The 18,788-nt window shown below is 45.0% G+C and overlaps 1 protein-coding gene across 1 annotated transcript in view; it reads right to left on the bottom strand.

Annotated features, from left to right (window-relative positions):
* SYNM (synemin) overlaps window positions 1-18,788 on the bottom strand; it is a 98,379-nt gene that overhangs the window by 25,056 nt on the left and 54,535 nt on the right. Inside the window, exon 3 of the mRNA XM_082253175.1 lies at window positions 731-804. Coding sequence (XP_082109301.1) covers window positions 731-804 — 74 coding nt within the window. The remainder of the gene's footprint in view (window positions 1-730; window positions 805-18,788) is intronic.

An 18,788-nucleotide genomic window follows, 5' to 3' on the forward strand; every position in this document is an offset into this window, starting at 1 on the left:
AGCCAAATACAGGGCAATCCTAGACGAAAACCTGTAGAGTCTGCGAAAGACTTGAAACTGGGGCAGAGGTTCACCTTCCAGCAGGACAACGACCCTAAACATACAACCAGAGCTACAATGGAATGGTTTAGATTAAAGCATATGAATGAATTAGAATGGCCCAGTCATAGTCCAGACCTAAATCCAATTGAGAATCTGTGGCAAGACTTGAAAATTGCTGTTCACAGACGCTCTCCATCCAATCTGACAGAGCTTGGGCTATTTTGCAAAGAAGAACGGGCAAAAATGTCCCTCTCTAGATGTGCAAAGCTGGTAGAGACATCCCCAAAAAGACTTGCAGCTGTAATTGCAGGGAAAGCCGGTTCTACAAAGTATTGACTCAGGGGGGTGAATACAAATGCAGCCACACTTTTCACACATTTATTTGTAAAAAGTTTTGAAAACCATTTATCATTTTCCTTCCACTTCACAATTATGTGCCACTTTGTGTTGTTCTATCACATAAAATACCAATAATTTTGATTGTAACATGACAGAAAGTGGAACATTTCAAGGGGTATGGATACTTTTTCAAGGCACTGTAAATCTAAAAGAAATTGAATAAGGAAATTGTATAATGTATGGCCAGCTTAAGATTGATAACATAGTTTTATGTCAGCATAATGTAAATTTATGTGATGAATAAAAAATCAACATCAAGAGATTCCCACCATTCCTGAATGTTTCTCACCTGCAGGCCTGTCTCTGACAGTGTGCTCTGTGATGATTACTGATCCTTTTTTGCTCTCTGCTTCCAGCAATGCCCTGCAAACACAAAGCCAAAGAATACTTCAGAGTAAATAGCAAAGAGTGGATGTCATCGTGGGCAAATTCGTGTGTAATAAAACAGATGATGAAATCAATCATACACTGAAGGTCAGTTTGGAAGTCTGATCTCCCGGGAGGCATTCAGCAAATACTGCATTATATATTTAAACCTTTTAAAGCTTATTTATTAAAGTGGAACTAAACTCTCTTAATCAGCATTAACTATTGTTACTCCTTGTGCTGTTAGCATTAGTAAATACTGATAGGAAGGTACACTAGCTAACCAAAAGTATTGGGACACCTGCTTTTACACGCACATGAACTTTAATGGAACCCCAGTGTTAGGGCCCTTTCACACGGGCGCTCCGTATGTCCGTATTTCATCCCATTTTTTTTTGCGGATGAAAAACGGACATATTGCATGTCAATGGAATTGCGGATGTCAGCGGATGACCATCCTCTGACATCCGATTTGCGTCCTTTCCTATGAGTTTCATTTTTTGGAATCCTATTTTTCTTCCGTTTAAAAAAAACGGAACGGAGGCAAAAATGGATGTCAGCGGTGTCATCCGCTAACATCCGCAATCCCATTGACATGCATTATCTCCGTTTATCGTCCGCAAACGGATGGAATGATAAACGGACATACAGAGTATCAACCAAATTCCATAAAAAAACACGATACAAATGTTATAAATTGAGTTGTAGTTCAGTGAGTAAAATAAGTATTTGATCCCCAAGCAAAACATGACTTAGGACTTGGTGGAGAAACCCTTGCAGGCAAGCACAGAGGTAAGACGTTTCTTGTAGTTGGTTATCAGGTTTGCACACATCTCAGGAGGGATTTTTGTGTACTCTATTTACAGATCTTCTCTAAATCCTTAAGGTTTATTGGCTGTCGCTTGGCAACTCAAGGTTTCAGCTCCCTCCATACATTTTATATAGTATTAAGGTCTGGAGACTGGCTAGGCCACTCCAGGACCTTAATGTGCTTCTTCTTGAGTCACTCCTATGTTGCCTGTGCGGTATGTTTTGGGTCATTGTAATGCTGAAAGACCCATCCATGACCCATCTTCAGTGTTCTGGCTGAATGAAAAAGGTTCTCATACAAGATTTCACAATACATGGCTCTGTCCATTGGCCCCTTAATGTGGCAAAATCAATCTGTACCTTTAGCAGAGTAACAGCCCCAAAGCATAATGTTTCCACCTTCTTGCTTGACTGTAGGGATGGTGTTCTTGGGGTCATAGTCAGCATTTTTCTTACTTCATTCCACTGTACTCAGCTCCATGCTGTAGCAGCATTGTGACACTGCCAACTCTAAGACCAAGGGCCAAGCAACCACCCAACTGCTGATCAGTCGGCTCTTGGTCTGCTTGCAGATGAGGTCACTGCACCCCATTTTGCTCCTCCAGCTCCGTCTCTCTGTAAAGTAGTGAGTGTACATCTTGTATAACAGTGTAAATTTGCTGTCCCCTCAAAATAACTCAACACAGCCATTAATGTCTAAACTGCTGGCAACAAAAGTGAGTACACCCCTAAGTGAAAATTAAAAAATTGGGCCCAAAGTGTCAATATTTTGTGTGGCCACCATTATTTTCCAGCACTGCCTTAACCCTCTTGGGCATGGAGTTCACCAGAGCTTCACAGGTTGCCACTGGAGTCCTCTTCCACTCCTCCATGACGACATCACGGAGCTGGTGGATGTTAGAGACCTTGCGCTCCTCCACCTTCCGTTTGAGGATGCCCCACAGATGCTCAATATGGTTTAGGTCTGGAGACATGACCCATCTTCAGGCAGCGTCCCATCTCTACCCGGTCTTTCTTCCAGGTTCCCGGCTCCGGCCAGTCACAGTCATGTGCGCATGGGCAGCCAGCCATGGCAAACTGTTCTGAAGAAACGACACGGGTAGCCGTTCCTTCAGAGCGCATGCGCTAGTGACGTAACTGGCTGCTAGCTCAGTAAATATCTCCTAAACAATAAACGTTTTGGACATATTTACACTACCTATAGGTAAGCCTTAATATAGGCTTACCCAGGGCTTTCTTTCAGCGGGAACGCGGGGGAACGCAGTTCCGGAACCTCCAGTCTGAATGTATGCAATGGCAAAGGGGTGCTGGGGTCAGTGGTGTGAGCTGAAGGGCCTATTGATGCTGGCTGCTGGGCGATCTATTGTTGCTGGAGGGCATTTTGTTGTGGGTGGGGCTATTGTTACAGTGGAGGATTTATTGTTGCTGAGGGGATCTATTGTTTTGGGGGTTCTATTGTTGCTGATTCTAGGGGATCTATTTTACTGCTTTTCTTGGTACCATTAACGAATTCCATACAAACTACTTAGCACAACAAAATGATACTTGGTTCTGTATTCTCTAAATTAGGTGGTGCTGGAAGGTGAGTAGGGGGTGGAACCAAGGGATGGTGCTCAGAGGGGGGTAGGGGGTGGAACCAAGGGATGGTGCTCTGAGGTGGGTAGGGGGTGGAACCAAGGGATGGTGCTCAGAGGTGGGTAGGGGGTGGAACCAAGGGATGGTGCTCTGAGGTGGGTAGGGGGTGTAACCAAGGGATGGTGCTCGGAGGTGGGTAGGGGTGGAACCAAGGGATGGTGCTCGGGGATGGGTAGGGGGTGGAACCAAGGGGTGGTGCTCGGAGGTGGGTAGGGGGTGGAACCAAGGGACGGTGCTCGGAGGTGGGTAGGGGGTGGAACCAAGGGACGGTGTTCGGAGGTGGGTAGGGGGGTGGAACCAAGGGACGGTGCTCGGAGGTGGGTAGGGGGTGGAACCAAGGGACGGTGCTCGGAGGTGGGTAGGGGGTGGAACCAAGGGACGGTGTTCAGAGGTGGATAGGGGGTGGAACCAAGGGACAGTGCTCGGAGGTGGGTAGGGGTGGAGACGAGGGGTGACTAAGAAGTGGGTTGTTCCAGCACCTATTCTCTGAGAAAAAAAGCCCTGGGCTTACCTGTAGGTAAAACTTAAAGATGGAAGTTGACTTCCTCTTTAAGTGATTTGACAGATGGTCCCGGGAAATCTGGCTTCTATTGCTGTTACTTTGTGCAGCAATAGAAACGTCTAAATATACTATCCAGTGGGACACCCCACATGTGGCAGCTGAAAACACAGGCTCTGTATTAATCTGACGCTCTAATCCGTGAGAATGTATTCAACCTAAAATAAAAAGCAAGCTCATATCTGACTCCACCCTGACGGATTCGGAAACTGACTCACTACTTCTCTGTTACTGGTGATAATTTCTTTTCAGTATGTTAGGTGCGAGTATAAATGATATCCAACATGACAACCACACCCTGTAGGAAAGCGAGCCATGGTGTGGAAATGTGACCGTGCACAGGTGGTCGTCCAAGTGGGAAGGCTTGGTTTACAGGAGCCACTTTAACAACTGTTAAAGGATATAGTGAAAGCTACTAAAGAGGAGCCACTCTACCAAATAAACAGAAGCAGCAATGAATGAATACAAAGACTAGAGATGCAGACAGATAAATAGGTGGAAAAAAAGAAAAGCAGGATCCCGTAGCCTGTTATCATTTAATGAATTGTATATGCGTTCTCTACTATACAGCACTAATCTGTTATTTTCAAAGTGAATATAGATAAACTAAATAAACATTCCACAAGATTGTGCATATACACTATGTTACCAAAAGTATTGGGACGCCTGCCTTTACACACACATGAACTTTAATGGCATCCCAGTCTTAACCACTTGCCGACTGCCGTCAGAATATTTACTGCGGCGGTCAGCCCCTCACAGGCAGAGCGACGAAGGGCTATGTCGCTAGCCTGTGAGGGTCTAGGGAGCGAGCGCGCGCCGCCGGAGGCGCGCTTCCGCTCCCGCGCGGTCACGGACCCCCCCACGCGTGTGCCCGGCGGACCCGATGTCCGCCGGTCACTCGCGATTGTCCATTAGAGCAGGAGAAAGGCAGGAGGCTAATGTAAACACAGCCGCCTGTCATTCTCCCCTGTGTATGTATAGTGATCATACGGTTCTACTATGTAGGACCGTTGATCACTGTTCTTACACATCAAGCCACAGCCAATCACAGTTAGAAGCACGCCCCTAGGGACACACATAACCCCTCCCTCTCAAAAAAAAGTTTACCCCTTCACTGCCAGTGTCATGTTACAGTAACAGTGCATATGTATAGCACTGATTACTGTTGTAATGTCACTGGTAACCCCAAAAGTGTCAAAAATGTCAGTCAAGGGTCTGATCTGTCCGCCGCAATGTCGCAGTACCACAAAAAGAACCGAAGATCGCCGCCATTACACGTTAAAAAAAAAAAACAACAAAAATGACAAAAATCTTTCCCTTAGTTAGTAAACGCGATAACTTATGTGCAAACCAATCAAAATATGCTTTTTGCGATTTTTTTTTACCAAACATATGTAGCAGAAAACAAATTGGCCTAAAATGTTAAAAAATTTAGATTTTTACATTTTTTTGGGGAATTTCATATAAAAAAATGTGAAAAATATTGTTATTTTTGCAAAATTGTCGCTCTTTTTTTCTTTATAGCGCAAAAAGTAAAAATTGCACAGGTGATCAAATACCACCAAAAGAAAGCTCTGTTTGTGGGAAAAAAAGGACATCAAATTCGTTTAGGTACAGCATCGCACGACCGCGCAATTGTCCGTTAAAGTCACGCAGTGCCGAATCGCAAAATAGGCCCTGGTCAGGAAGGGGGTAAAATCTTCCAGGGCTTAAGTGGTTAAGCTGGACACACACTATCCAACTTTTGTTGGTAGATTTCCATTAGATTTAAGCCCCGTACACACATACTGATCGTCGGCCGAATGATCGGCCGTCTTTTGTCCAGGCCTGTCGTGTCTGTTGAAAACTGCAAAAGACTGCACACGAATTTTGTTTGCCAACAACAGCCGACTGCAGAAGTGATGTCATGTGATGGTTAACTTTCCTTGTCTTTTTTCTTTTCTGAGCATGCCCAGTCTTGCTAATCTGCTGTCTGTCGGCCGAATTCTGTACTGACTGGCGAACAATCGGCCGTTGTGGTGTTGGCCAACAAAAATTTTAATGCCTGCACACCCGATTCTGTTCGGCCGAAAATGCGCTGTCGGCTGTCGGAAGCATCATACTAACAAGCCTACAATCGGCCGATCGGCCGGCGGCCGAATATTTACGGCCTACAATCGGTACGTGTGTACGGGGCTTTACCTTCAACTATGTAGTGCAAGGGCCTGTCTGATTTGCATACAGTTTGAAAGTGTTTAGGTCTGACCTCATATTATAAGGTTTTGGTAAGTCTAAAGGAAAAAATCTAAAGAAAATTGTATAGTGTGTATGCAGCTTAAAGCTGGATACACACTATACAATTTTCTGAAGACTTTTTCCTTTAGATTTACCAAAACCTTATAATATGAGGTCAGACCTAAACACTTTCAAACTGTATGCAATCAGACAGGCCCTTGCACTACATAGTTGAAGGTAAATCTAAAGGAAATCTACCAACAAAAGTTGTATAATGTATATCCAGCTTTAAGCCTCGTACACATGATAAGAAATTCGGCAGGGAATTTTCGTCCGACGACCGATCTGCCGATTTTCGGCTTGTTAGTATGGTGCTTCCGACAACCGACTCCGACTTTTCGGCCGAAAAAATCCTGGTGTGCAGGCTATATAATTTTTGTCGACCATCAAAAAAACGTCCGATTTTCGTCTTATTAGTACAGATTTCCATGGGGAAAAATCTTATGAGCAAGACTAGGCATGCTCAGAGAAGAAAGAACACATAGAAAGCAAACCAACACATGACATCACTTCTGAAGTAGAATTCTGTCGTACGGGAAAATTTGTGTGCAGTCTAGAGCACATTCCAACCAACAGACACCACTCTGGACAAAAGACGGACGATCGGTCGGCGGAAATTCGTTGCGTGTGTACGAGGCTTAAGTCCGTAGGGTTCGATGTTGAGTTGGCCCACCCTTTGCAGCTATAACAGCTTCAACTGTCCACAAGGTTTAGGAGTGTGTCTATGGGAATGTTTGACCGTTCTTCTAGAAGCGCATTTGTGAGGTCAGGCACTAATGTTGGACAAGAAGGCCTGGCTCGCAGTCTCCACTCTAATTCATCCCAAAGGTGTTCTATGGGGTTGAGGTCAGGATTTCTTTGTGCCCTGGTACACAGTCATGTTGGAACAGGAAGGGGCCATCCCCAAACTGTTCCCACAAAGTTGGGAGCATGAGATTGAAAATACCATACCACAAAATGTCTTGGTATGGTGATGCCTTAGGACAGTGATGGCAAACCTTGGCACCCCACTACATTTCCCATGATGCTCAACTACATTGCAGAGTGCATGAGCATCATGAGAAATGTAGTTCCAAAACATCTGGGGTGCCAAGATTCGCCACCACTGCCTTAGGAATTCCTTTCACTGGAACTAAGGGGTCAAGCCCAACCCCTGAAAAACAACCCCAAATTATAATCCCGCTCCACCAAATGATTTGGACCAGTGCACAAAGCAAGCTCCATAAAGACCTGGATGAGCGAGTTTGGGGTAGAGGCCCGCACTTCTGACCTCAACCTGATAGAACACCCTTGGGATGAATTAGAGCAGAGACAGATAGACAGACCTTCTCGTCCACATCAGTGCCTGACCTCACAAAAGCGCTTCTGGAAGAATGGTCAAACAGTCCCATAGACATTTAGTATCCCAGCGCTGGTGATATTATTGAATTTTTGTGGCTTCATTATATTAATAGGTCAGATATGGAGCCTGCCCAACGATTTCCTCCAAACCCCTAACCACTGCCAAGTGCTATTGTTCTTCAATGGACCAAAAATAAGTCATTATTCAAACAGAGACAAGTATTAATAACTATGTGAGAAATGGAAATTATATTTGTGTTTATCTATCATCTCATCAAGTGCCCTACAGTGCACCATGAAGAACAGAAATGTGCAAACAATAGCAGTTGGTTGGACTGCCTTTAAAGTTAACTTGTTGCTTTATCCTACATAGGCAAAAATCACTTTAAAGTGATATTAAAGCCAATATATATATATATATATATATTTATTTTATTTTTTTAACCACTTCAGCTCCGGAAGATTTTCCCCCTTAATGACCAGGCCATTTTTTGCGATTCGGCACTGCGTTACATAGTTACATAGTTACATAGTTATGTTAGTCAGGTTGAAAAAAGACACAAGTCCATCAAATTCAACCAAAAAAAAAAAAAAAAACAGTAATGAAAACCCAACCATAGAATCCCATATACACAATCCTATACCCGTTGTTGATCCAGAGGAAGGCGGAAATAAAACCCAGCAAAGCATGATCCAATTTGCTAAAGCAGGGGAAAAAAATTCCTTCCTCATCCCCCGAGAGGCAATCGGATATTCCCTGTATCAACTTTACCTACAAAAACTTTTAAGGCAGCTTACACACGATACTCCTGTTAGAGCATCCAGTTTTCTGGCGTAATTGTAATGCGCGCATTTTCACGCATTTTCGTGCTTATGCGCTCGCGTAATTGCGCGTAATTGCGCGTAAATTTATTCTAGCATTCTTGATATTCAATTGGCAATTTGGGTCATTTGAGCGCATTCGCGCATATTTGCGCGCGTTCAGGCGCAAATTACTGACCAAAATGCAGATTATTTTATTTTGTTCTTACTGAAGAAAACGCGGCGCTCATTTACGCGGCTGTGTGCATAGGCACATTAAGAATGAATGGGCTCTATTTTAGCTCAGAAAAAAAAAAAAGCTGTACTGAGCATTTTTAAGCTGCAGTGTGCAAGAGGCCTAATACCCATTTATATTATGTACACCTAGGAAAGAATCCAGACCTTTTTAAAGCAATCTAGTGAGCTAGCCAGAACCACCTCTTTAACAGACAATTGCGCAGTCGTTTCCTTTTTGTCCCACAAATAGAGCTTTCTTTTGGTGGTATTTGATCACCTCTGTGATTTTTATTTTTCGTGCTATAAACAAAAAAAGAGCAATTCTGAAAAAAAAAAAATATATATATATATATTTTGCACATTCTACTATATAACTCTCCAAAAAATTTTTTTTTTTTAACATTTTAGGCCAATTTGTTTTCTGCTACATATTTTTGGTAAAAAAATAATCGCAATAAGCCTATTTTGATTGGTTTGCGCAAAGGTTATTGCGTCTACTAACTACGGGAAAGATTAATGTCATTTTTATTGTTTTTTTTTTTACTAGTAATGGCGGCGATCTGGGATCTTTAGCAGGACTGCGACATTGTGGCGGACAGATCGGACCCCTAACTGACATTTTTGACACTTTTCGGGGGACCAGTGACATTACTACAGTAATCAGTGCTAAAAATATGTACTGTTACTGTAATAATGACACTGGCAGGGAAGGGGTTAACATTGTGGGTTATCAAGGGGTTAAATGTGTACCTAGGGGCGTGTTTCTAACTGTATGGGGGATGGGCATGTGAAATGATCACAGAGACCTGTGATCCTTTATAGAAGGATCACAGGTTCTCTGTGATCACTTCAGGGAGAAGAATGGTCAGCTGTGTTTACTGCGTTACTTTAATGGATAATTAACGAACGGACGGTCCTTTTTTTTCCTACAAATAGAGATTTATTTTGGTGGTATTTGATCACCTCTCCGTTTTTTTTTTTTTGTTTGTTTTTAAACAAAAAAAGGGCGACAATTCCAAAAAAAAAAATATATATACATATTTTTACGTTCTGCTATAAAACACATCCAATAAAAAAAATTAAAAAAATCTAATTTTTTCATCAATTTAGGCCAATATTTATTCTGCTACATAATTTTGATAAAAAAATCCCAATAAGCGTATATTGATTTGTTTGCGCTAACGTTATAGCGTGTACAAGCAATGCAATATTTTTATGTAATTTTTATTTATTTTTTATTTTTTACTAGTAATGGTGGCGATCAGTGACTTATAGTGGGACTGCGACATTGTGGCGAACAAATCGGACCCCTAACTGACACTTATGACACTTTTCTGGAGACCAGTGACATTATTACAGTGATAAAAATATGCACTGTCACTGTACTAATGACACTGGCAGGGAAGGGGTTAACATCAGGGGCGATCAAAGGGTTAAGTGTGCCCCTAAGGGGTGCTTTCTAACTGTGGGGGGGTTATATTGATTGGGGGAGAGACAGGGATCCGGTTTCCTCCATCTTGTCCCCTTGCAGAATGGAGATCTGCCTTGTTTACATAGGCAGGCCGTCCTCCTGCCTCTCACAGGGGATGATCGCAGATGGCCCATTGATTGACATCCCTGCTAGCCAATTACAGCGCAATTGCGCCATCTAGAGGCTACTGAACGTAACGACGTACAGGTACGTCATTTCGCGCAAATAGTGCTACTTTGCTGCAGTATATATGCCGCGGCTGGTTGGCAAGTGGTTAAGCCTTTAGAACCCCTTTAACCAGTAAGCGACTGCCTTACGCAGATATACTGCGACAGGGCGACCGCTCTGTGCCAGATCAAGCACATAGTATGTGATCTGACTCTTCCGGGTCTGGCGCGCGCGCCGCCGGCAACCTGCTCCCGCTGTGATTGGACACAGCAGGAGCCAATCAGCAAGTCCGGTGGGCGCTATGTCCCCCGGGACCCGCCGATCGTTCAGGAGAAAGGCAGAATGGCAGTCTGCCTATGTAAACAAGGCAGACTGCCGTTCTGTGAGAGAGGAATGTGTTGATCCTCTGTTCATACTAGGAAGACGGATCTGTACATTCCCCCAGTCAGAGCACCTCCCCCACACAGTTAATAATCACTCCCAGAGAACACAGTTAACCCTTTGATGGCCCCTAATGTTAACTCTTTCCCTGCCAGTGGCATCAGTACAGTGACAGTGCATTTTTTTTTTTGTGTCACTGGTCCCCAAAAAGTGTCAAGTGTCAGGTGTCTGATTTGTCCGCCGCAATATCACAGTCTTGCTATAGGTTGCTGATCGCCGCCATCACTAGTAAAATAAAATAAAATAAAAATAAATAAATAAAAATATACCATAGTTTGTAGCTGCTATAACCTTTGCACAAACCAATCAATATACGCTTATTGGGATTTTAGTTTTAGTTTTTTTGCCACAAATATGTAGCAGAATACATACTGGCCTAAATTGAAGACATTTGATTTTTTTAATTTTTTTTATTGGGAATGTTTAATAGTGAAAAGTAAAACATGTATTTATTTTTTTTCCAAAATTGTGGGGTTTTTTTTGTATATAGCGCAAAAAATAAAAAAAATGCAGAGGGGATCAAATAGCCCCCATGGTGTAGTAATTAAAATAAAACAATTAATTAAAAAAAAAACACTCACATTACTTACAAAAGAAACACTTGCATATTCTTGAAAAGAAATGTCTCTTCCGGTCTGCGTCGCCTTGGCTCCACTCTACGCATTGCGTCATGGGTCATCTGACTGATGAAGCACGGAGGGCGTGTGTGTGCTAAATCATTTATAGCACTGGAGATCTATTGGACTTACTGCATGTGTAGCACCCTCTAGTGCGCTACTAGCGGTAGTGAAGGTAGCTTCTAGTCTGGCCCAGGGCTAAGCCTGCAATCTGGGTCAGAGTTACTAGAGTTCAGGGCTGGATGACTCATCCTGGCAACTCTATGGTGCCTCCCCCTGGTTCTAGAATGTTGGAGAATATTCTAGAAATCAGTGGGCGGCAGCTAGGAGGGCTTTCTTGCATATTTAGGGGCCCTTAGCCAATTCCCAGGAAGTGGGCCTGGCAGGGAACTAAGGAGGCCTTAAAGTATAACCAAAGACAAAACTTTTTTTTTAGCTTTGTATAGAGTGGAGAAGGATTAGAACTCCTGTCACTTTTTATTTCTGTCTGCACCCCCGTTAGGGAGATTCACCCTCTCTATTTGTCCTGTTTTCCATTATCATTGAAACAGAAACAGAAAGTAAAAGAAAAATCCCAAATTTCGGGTTGTCCCCTGAAAAGTAATCTTCCAATGGGACAATAGTTCTGGTGACCTGGGGGTCTCTAAGAAACTCCCTTAATTTGCAGAGATTTCCTTTCACTTCCTGTTTGGCTATGGGACAGGAAGTGAAGAGAAATCTCCACAATGGGACACAGTTGGCTAAAAAAATTCTGACAGGGGTTATAACCCTCCCTTGCTCTATCCAAAATGAAAACATTTTTTTTTTCCTAAAGTATTACTTTAAATAGACAGGAGCCATGCCAGCAGGGGAGTCGGGTAGGAGATAGAGAAGCAGTGCGAGGGAGTCTGTGGCCCTTCATGGCCCCCATCTCGGGGGGGGGTTGCCCCAGGCGCAGCTCCAGTAGCTGGCCTGGAAGGATCCCACTTAAGGAGGCAGTTGGAGGAAAACTTTCCAGAGAGGCAGCAGGGCCAAAGAGAGACAGAGAGAGTCGGTCAACACGGTGCAGGGAGAGACTTCCAGCTGCTGCAGGTCTCTCTTGAAGACAGCGGTGTGCCAAGTCTTCATCCAACCTTGCCCTGGGAGGTCTCCAGTGTGTCAGTCGGGTAGACTGGGAAGAAGAAGCAGCCAGGTGGGGTAGCATTTTCTGCAGAAGTGGAGCTGGGATTAGTGTCTACAGGGAAGCAGAAGGGACTTGCAGGATGCAGTTCACTACATGTGTGCTACTTTTCCAAGAGACTGAGAGTTCCTGGCTGTAATTGGCTTTGCTGAGCTGACAAAGAGAATGTTAGTTCCTAAGTGAGTGAACCCAGCAAAGCTGTGCAAAGGAGCAGGATTTGTGCCGGAGGATAGAAGTGGAGGCTGTATATAGGGAGGAAGTTTTCCCTGGATTTATTGTTGTTAAATTGGGAATCCCATAATCCCTACCCCATCCAGGTTATCATCCACTAAATAAAACAACAAAAACAATGCAAAAGACAATGTTCTGTGTCTGGATGGAAGAAAATGCTGTGTGACCGGCTGTGCAGCAGTGGGGCACCCTGGCATCAGCAACTCCTATGGGGGTAGTGCTACACATGTTTGATGTATATTATATAGACAGGGCCAACTTTAATATTGATTGGACCCTGGGAAAACATTTTCTTGGGCCCCCTCATCATTACACAGGATCCCTCCCACGTACTACCCCCATCATTACACAAGACCCCCCTCTCCTATACTGCTCCATCATTACACAGGACCCCTCCCAGGTACTACCCCCATCATTACACAAGACCCCCCTCTCCTATACTGCTCCATAATTACACAGGACCCCTCCCACGTACTACCCCCATCATTACACAAGACCCCCCCTCTCCTATACTGCTCCATAATTACACAGGACCCCTCCCACATACTACCCCCATCATTACACAAGAGCCCCCTCTCCTATACTGCTCCATCATTACACAGGACCCCTCCCACGTACTACCCCCATCATTACACAAGACCCCCCTCTCCTATACTGCTCCATCATTACACAGGACCCCTCCCAGGTACTACCCCCATCATTACACAAGACCCCCCCTCTCCTATACTGCTCCATCATTACACAGGACCCCTCCCACGTACTACCCCCATCATTACACAAGACCCCCCTCTCCTATACTGCTCCATCATTACACAGGACCCCTCCCAGGTACTACCCCCATCATTACACAAGACCCCCCTCTCCTATACTGCTCCATCATTACACAGGACCCCTCCCACGTACTACCCCCATCATTACACAAGACCCCCCTCTCCTATACTGCTCCATCATTACACAGGACCCCTCCCAGGTACTACCCCCATCATTACACAAGACCCCCCTCTCCTATACTGCTCCATAATTACACAGGACCCCTCCCACATACTACCCCCATCATTACACAAGACCCCCCTCTCCTATACTGCTCCATCATTACACAGGACCCCTCCCAGGTACTACCCCCATCATTACACAAGACCCCCCCTCTCCTATACTGCTCCATCATTACACAGGATGCCTCCCAGGTACTACCCCCATCATTACACAAGACCCCCCTCTCCTATACTGCTCCATCATTACACAGGACCCCTCCCACGTACTACCCCCATCATTACACAAGACCCCAGGACCCCTCCCACGTACTACCCCCATCATTACACAAGACCCCCCTCTCCTATACTGCTCCATCATTACACAGGACCCCTCCCAGGTACTACCCCCATCATTACACAAGACCCCCCCTCTCCTATACTGCTCCATCATTACACAGGATGCCTCCCAGGTACTACCCCCATCATTACACAAGACCCCCCTCTCCTATACTGCTCCATCATTACACAGGACCCCTCCCACGTACTACCCCCATCATTACACAAGACCCCCCTCTCCTATACTGCTCCATAATTACACAGGACCCCTCCCACGTACTACCCCCATCATTACACAAGACCCCCCTCTCCTATACTGCTCCATAATTACACAGGACCCCTCCCACATACTACCCCCATCATTACACAAGACCCCCCTCTCCTATACTGCTCCATAATTACACAGGACCTCTCCCACATACTACCCCTATCATTACACAATGAATTACGATGTCCGCCGGTCACTCGCGATCTCCCGCTGGAGAGGGAGAAAGGCAGGCGGCTGATGTAAACAAAGCTGCCTGTCATTCTCCCTGATGTAACTGCAGAGATCATACGATCCTGCTATTTAGGATCGTATGTCTCTGTGGTTACATCAGTAGCCACACCCCTTTACAGTTAGAATCACGCCCCTAGGACACACTTAACCCCTTGATCACTAATAAAGTGAACCCCTTCCCTGCCAGTGCCATTTTTACAGTAACAGTGCATATGTATAGCACTGATTACTGTAGAAATGTCACTGGTACCCCCAAAAGTGTCAAAAATGTCAGTCAGGGGTCCGATCTGTCCGCCACAATGTCGCAGTCCCGCAACAAAAATCGCAGATCGCCGCCATTACTAGTTAAAAAAAAACAATAAAAATGACAGAAATCTTTCCCTTAGTTAGTAAACGCAATAACTTTTGCGCAAACCAATCAAAATACGCTTATTGCGATTTTTTTTCCCCAAAAATATGTAGCATGAAACAAATTGGCCTAAAATGTTAAAAAATTTTGATTTTCACATTTTTTTGGGGGGAATTTCATATAAAAAAATGTGAAAAATATTGTTATTTTTGCAAAATTTACGCTCTTTTTTTGTTTATAGCGCAAAAAGTAAAAATTGCACAGGTGAACAAATACCACCAAAAGAAAGCTCTGTTTGTGGGAAAAAAAGGATGTCAAATTTGTTTAGGTACAGCGTCGCACGACCGCGCAATTGTCCGTTAAAGTCACGCAGTGCCGAAACGCAAAATAGGCCCTGGTCAGGAAGGGGGTAAAATCTTCCGGGGCTTAAGTGGTTAAATCCAAATGATCCCAAATGATGGTTTTGAACCTTTCATTTTTTTTTGCAACAAACTCTGTTACAGTGGTTAAATACCATTGCACAGAGCAGGTAACCACACCATGTTTAATTTTATTCATTAATGAAACAAAATAAAATAAAGCCTTTGCACCTAATTTAATGTTTATTAAGGTTCTTACTTTGCCTGTATCCTGAATTAAAATTGAATGAATTGACTGTTACCTCTATTTCTGAACTGGATTTATTTTAGGTGTGATATTCAGTTACTGAGAAAAAAAAATCTCCTCCATCTGTTCTGTCCTGGCTTGGCGGTGGACTGCCAGCGACACTCGTATGCTACGTAGTGTAAATAGTATAGAGCGCCCTCCGCCATACTTTACAGGATATCGGAATTCATTACAGTTCTGTGACCATATAAAGACACTGACATGGAAGACCTGCATGCCATACAATGTATAACACAAACTTCCCCTCACAGTAAAAGGTTGTATTGTGTGAAGACACATGATGTGAGAACGTTCTTTCTGTTTTAATTAACTCCTCCACATATTTTCCTTTCCTTATAGTCTTGTTCTCCATCATCAAGAATAGATCTTGTATTAATATCACAGATGTTTACAGCAGCTCCCTTAGGGATGATCGTGCTCAGGAGGCCTTAGGATATGGGTGTAATAAATACGAGTTATTGCCTTGTATACTGAAAAAAATCAGCTTAGCCACTTTAATACCGGGCACTTTTTTCCCCTTCCTGCCCAGGCCAATTTTCGGATTTCAGTGCTCTCACACTTTGTATGACAATTGCACGGTCATGCAATCCTGTACCAAAATAAAATTTGTATCATTTTGTGAGACGGATAGAGCTTTCTTTTAGTGGTATTTAATCACAACTGTTTTTTTTTTTTTTTGCTAAACAATCGAAAAATGACCAAAAATTGTGCAAGTAAAGTTTTTCTTTTCTGTTATTAAATGTTCTAAATAAGAAATTTTTCTTCTTCACTGATGTGCGCTGATGAGGCTGCACTGATGCAACTGATGAGGCTGCACTGATAAGCACGGATGAGGCTACACTGATGAGCCAGCACTGATGAGGCGGCAGTGATGGGCACTGATGAGGCTGCTCTAATGGGCACTGATGAGGCTGCACTGATGGGCACGGATGAGGCTACACTGATGAGCCAGCACTGATGAGGCGGCAGTGATGGGCACTGATGAGGCTGCTCTAATGGGCACTGATAAGGCTGCACTGATGGGCACGGATGAGGCTACACTGATGAGCCAGCACTGATGAGGCGGCAGTGATGGGCACTGATGAGGCTGCTCTAATGGGCACTGATGAGGCTGCACTGATGGGCACGGATGAGGCTACACTGATGAGCCAGCACTGATGAGGCGGCAGTGATGGGCACTGATGAGGCTGCTCTAATGGGCACTGATGAGGCTGCACTGATGGGCACGGATGAGGCTACACTGATGAGCCAGCACTGATGAGGCGGCAGTGATGGGCACTGATGAGGCTGCTCTAATGGGCACTGATAAGGCTGCACTGATGGGCACGGATGAGGCTACACTGATGAGCCAGCACTGATGAGGCGGCAGTGATGGGCACTGATGAGGCTGCTCTAATGGGCACTGATGAGGCTGCACTGATGGGCACGGATGAGGCTACACTGATGAGCCAGCACTGATGAGGCGGCAGTGATGGGCACTGATGAAGCTGCACTAATGGGCACTGATGAGGCTGCACTGATGCAACTGATGAGGCTGCACTGATGGGCACTGATTAGGCCACACTGTTAAGGCGGCACTGATGAGCACTGATGGGCACCGATGAGGTTGCACCGATGTGCACTGATGAGGCTACACTAATAAGGTGGCACTGATGAGGCTGCAGTATTGAGCACAGATAAGACTACACTGGTGAGGCGGCACTGATGAGGCAACAGTGATGGGCACTGATGAGGAGGCACTGTTGAGGCTGCACTGATGAGGAGGCCCTGGTGAGGCTTCACTGATACGGCGGCACTGATAGGAGTCACTAAAGGGCACAGATAGGCAAGGCAGCACTGATAGGTGGCACGGATGGTCACTGATAAGCTGCACTAATGGTCTTTGATAACCTGCACTAATGGGCACTGATAAGCTGCATTGATGGGCACTCATTGGCACTGATGGGGCTGCACTGATTATCAGTGCCCTGATTATCAGTGTAAACAATGTACTCATTGTGCCCTGTCAGACTTGCCAGTTATTGGCTCTCCTTTCCTCACACAGAGACAGCATGTGAGGAAAGGAATGTCAATAACTGACAATTCTGTTTACATGTGACCAGCTGTGATTGGACACAGGTGATCATATGGTAAAGGGCCGATGTGATTGTCTTTTTTTTGCAATCTGTGTTCAGCTGTGGTCACAACAGTCACAGAGCATGCCCAATGCATGCCCCAGGGGGCACGCACATGGGAGGATGCCATAGATGTCCTCCCAGAACAAGGGAGCGGTGCTGTAGCAATATTTCGGCTATAGTGTGGCCTCAAACAGGTTTATTCATTTTTAATAATCAAAGCAAACTCCCCCATCCATCTATGTCTCCATTTTTCACTTTAAAAACAACCCCCCCCCCCCCCCCCCGCTTTTTAGATGGCTGTGACCATCTTGAGTAAGGTCATTCACCTGTCACAGCAGCTCTGCTGCCCTAACGCACAGCATATGTTTGGGTATGCAGACTATCTAAAACAGGGGTGGGGAACCTTTTTTCTGCTAAGGGCTATTTGGGTATTTATAAAATCATTCGAGGGCCATACAAAATTATCAACTGTAAAAATTAGCCTGTTATATTTGGTCACACATTTAATTAACTCACCCCTAATGTGATGGCTGCAACTGCTTCTCTTTGGTGAGGTGTGTAATGTTAGCTGGTATTGATGATGTTGCTACTCGCAACAGGTTTTCCAGGTTTGCCTCAGTCAGTCTGGAGCGCAGGTGACTTTTTGTGGTGGTAAGTTTTGAAAAGAACTGCTGGTGGTTACTGCTGGTTGGTACTGCTGGTGGGTACAGCTGGCTGGTACTGCTGGTGGGTACAGCTGGCTGGTACTGCTGTGGGTACTGCTGGCTCAGGCTGGTACTGCTGGCTTGTACTGTGCTGTGGGTACTGCTGGCTCTGGCTGGTACTGCTGGCTCTGGCTTGTACTGCTGTGGGTACTGCTGGTTCTGCTGTGGGTACTGCTGGCTCTGGCTGGTACTGCTGTGGGTACTGCTGGTTCTGCTGTGGGTACTGTTGGCTCTGGCTTGTACTGCTGGCTCTGGCTGGTACTGCTGGTTCTGGCTGATACTCTTGTGAATACTGCTGGCTCTGGCTGGTACCGCTGTGGGTACTGCTGGTTCTGGCTGGTACTGCTGGCTCTGGCTGGTATACTGCTTTGAGTACTGCTGGCTCTGACTGGTACTGCTGGTTCTGCTATGAGTACTGCTGGTTCTGGCTGGTACTTATATGAGTAATTCTGGTACTGCTGTGAGTACTGCTGGTTCTGGCTGGTACTTCTGGCTCTGGCTGGTACTGCTGTGGGTACTTCTGGTTCTGGCTGCTACTTCTGTGAGTACCGCTGGTACTGCTGTGAGTACTGCTTGTTCTGGCTTGTACTGC

The sequence above is a fragment of the Pelophylax lessonae genome, assembly GCF_965119305.1.
Source record: "Pelophylax lessonae genome assembly, chromosome: 4".
Taxonomy (NCBI): Eukaryota; Metazoa; Chordata; class Amphibia; order Anura; family Ranidae; genus Pelophylax; species Pelophylax lessonae.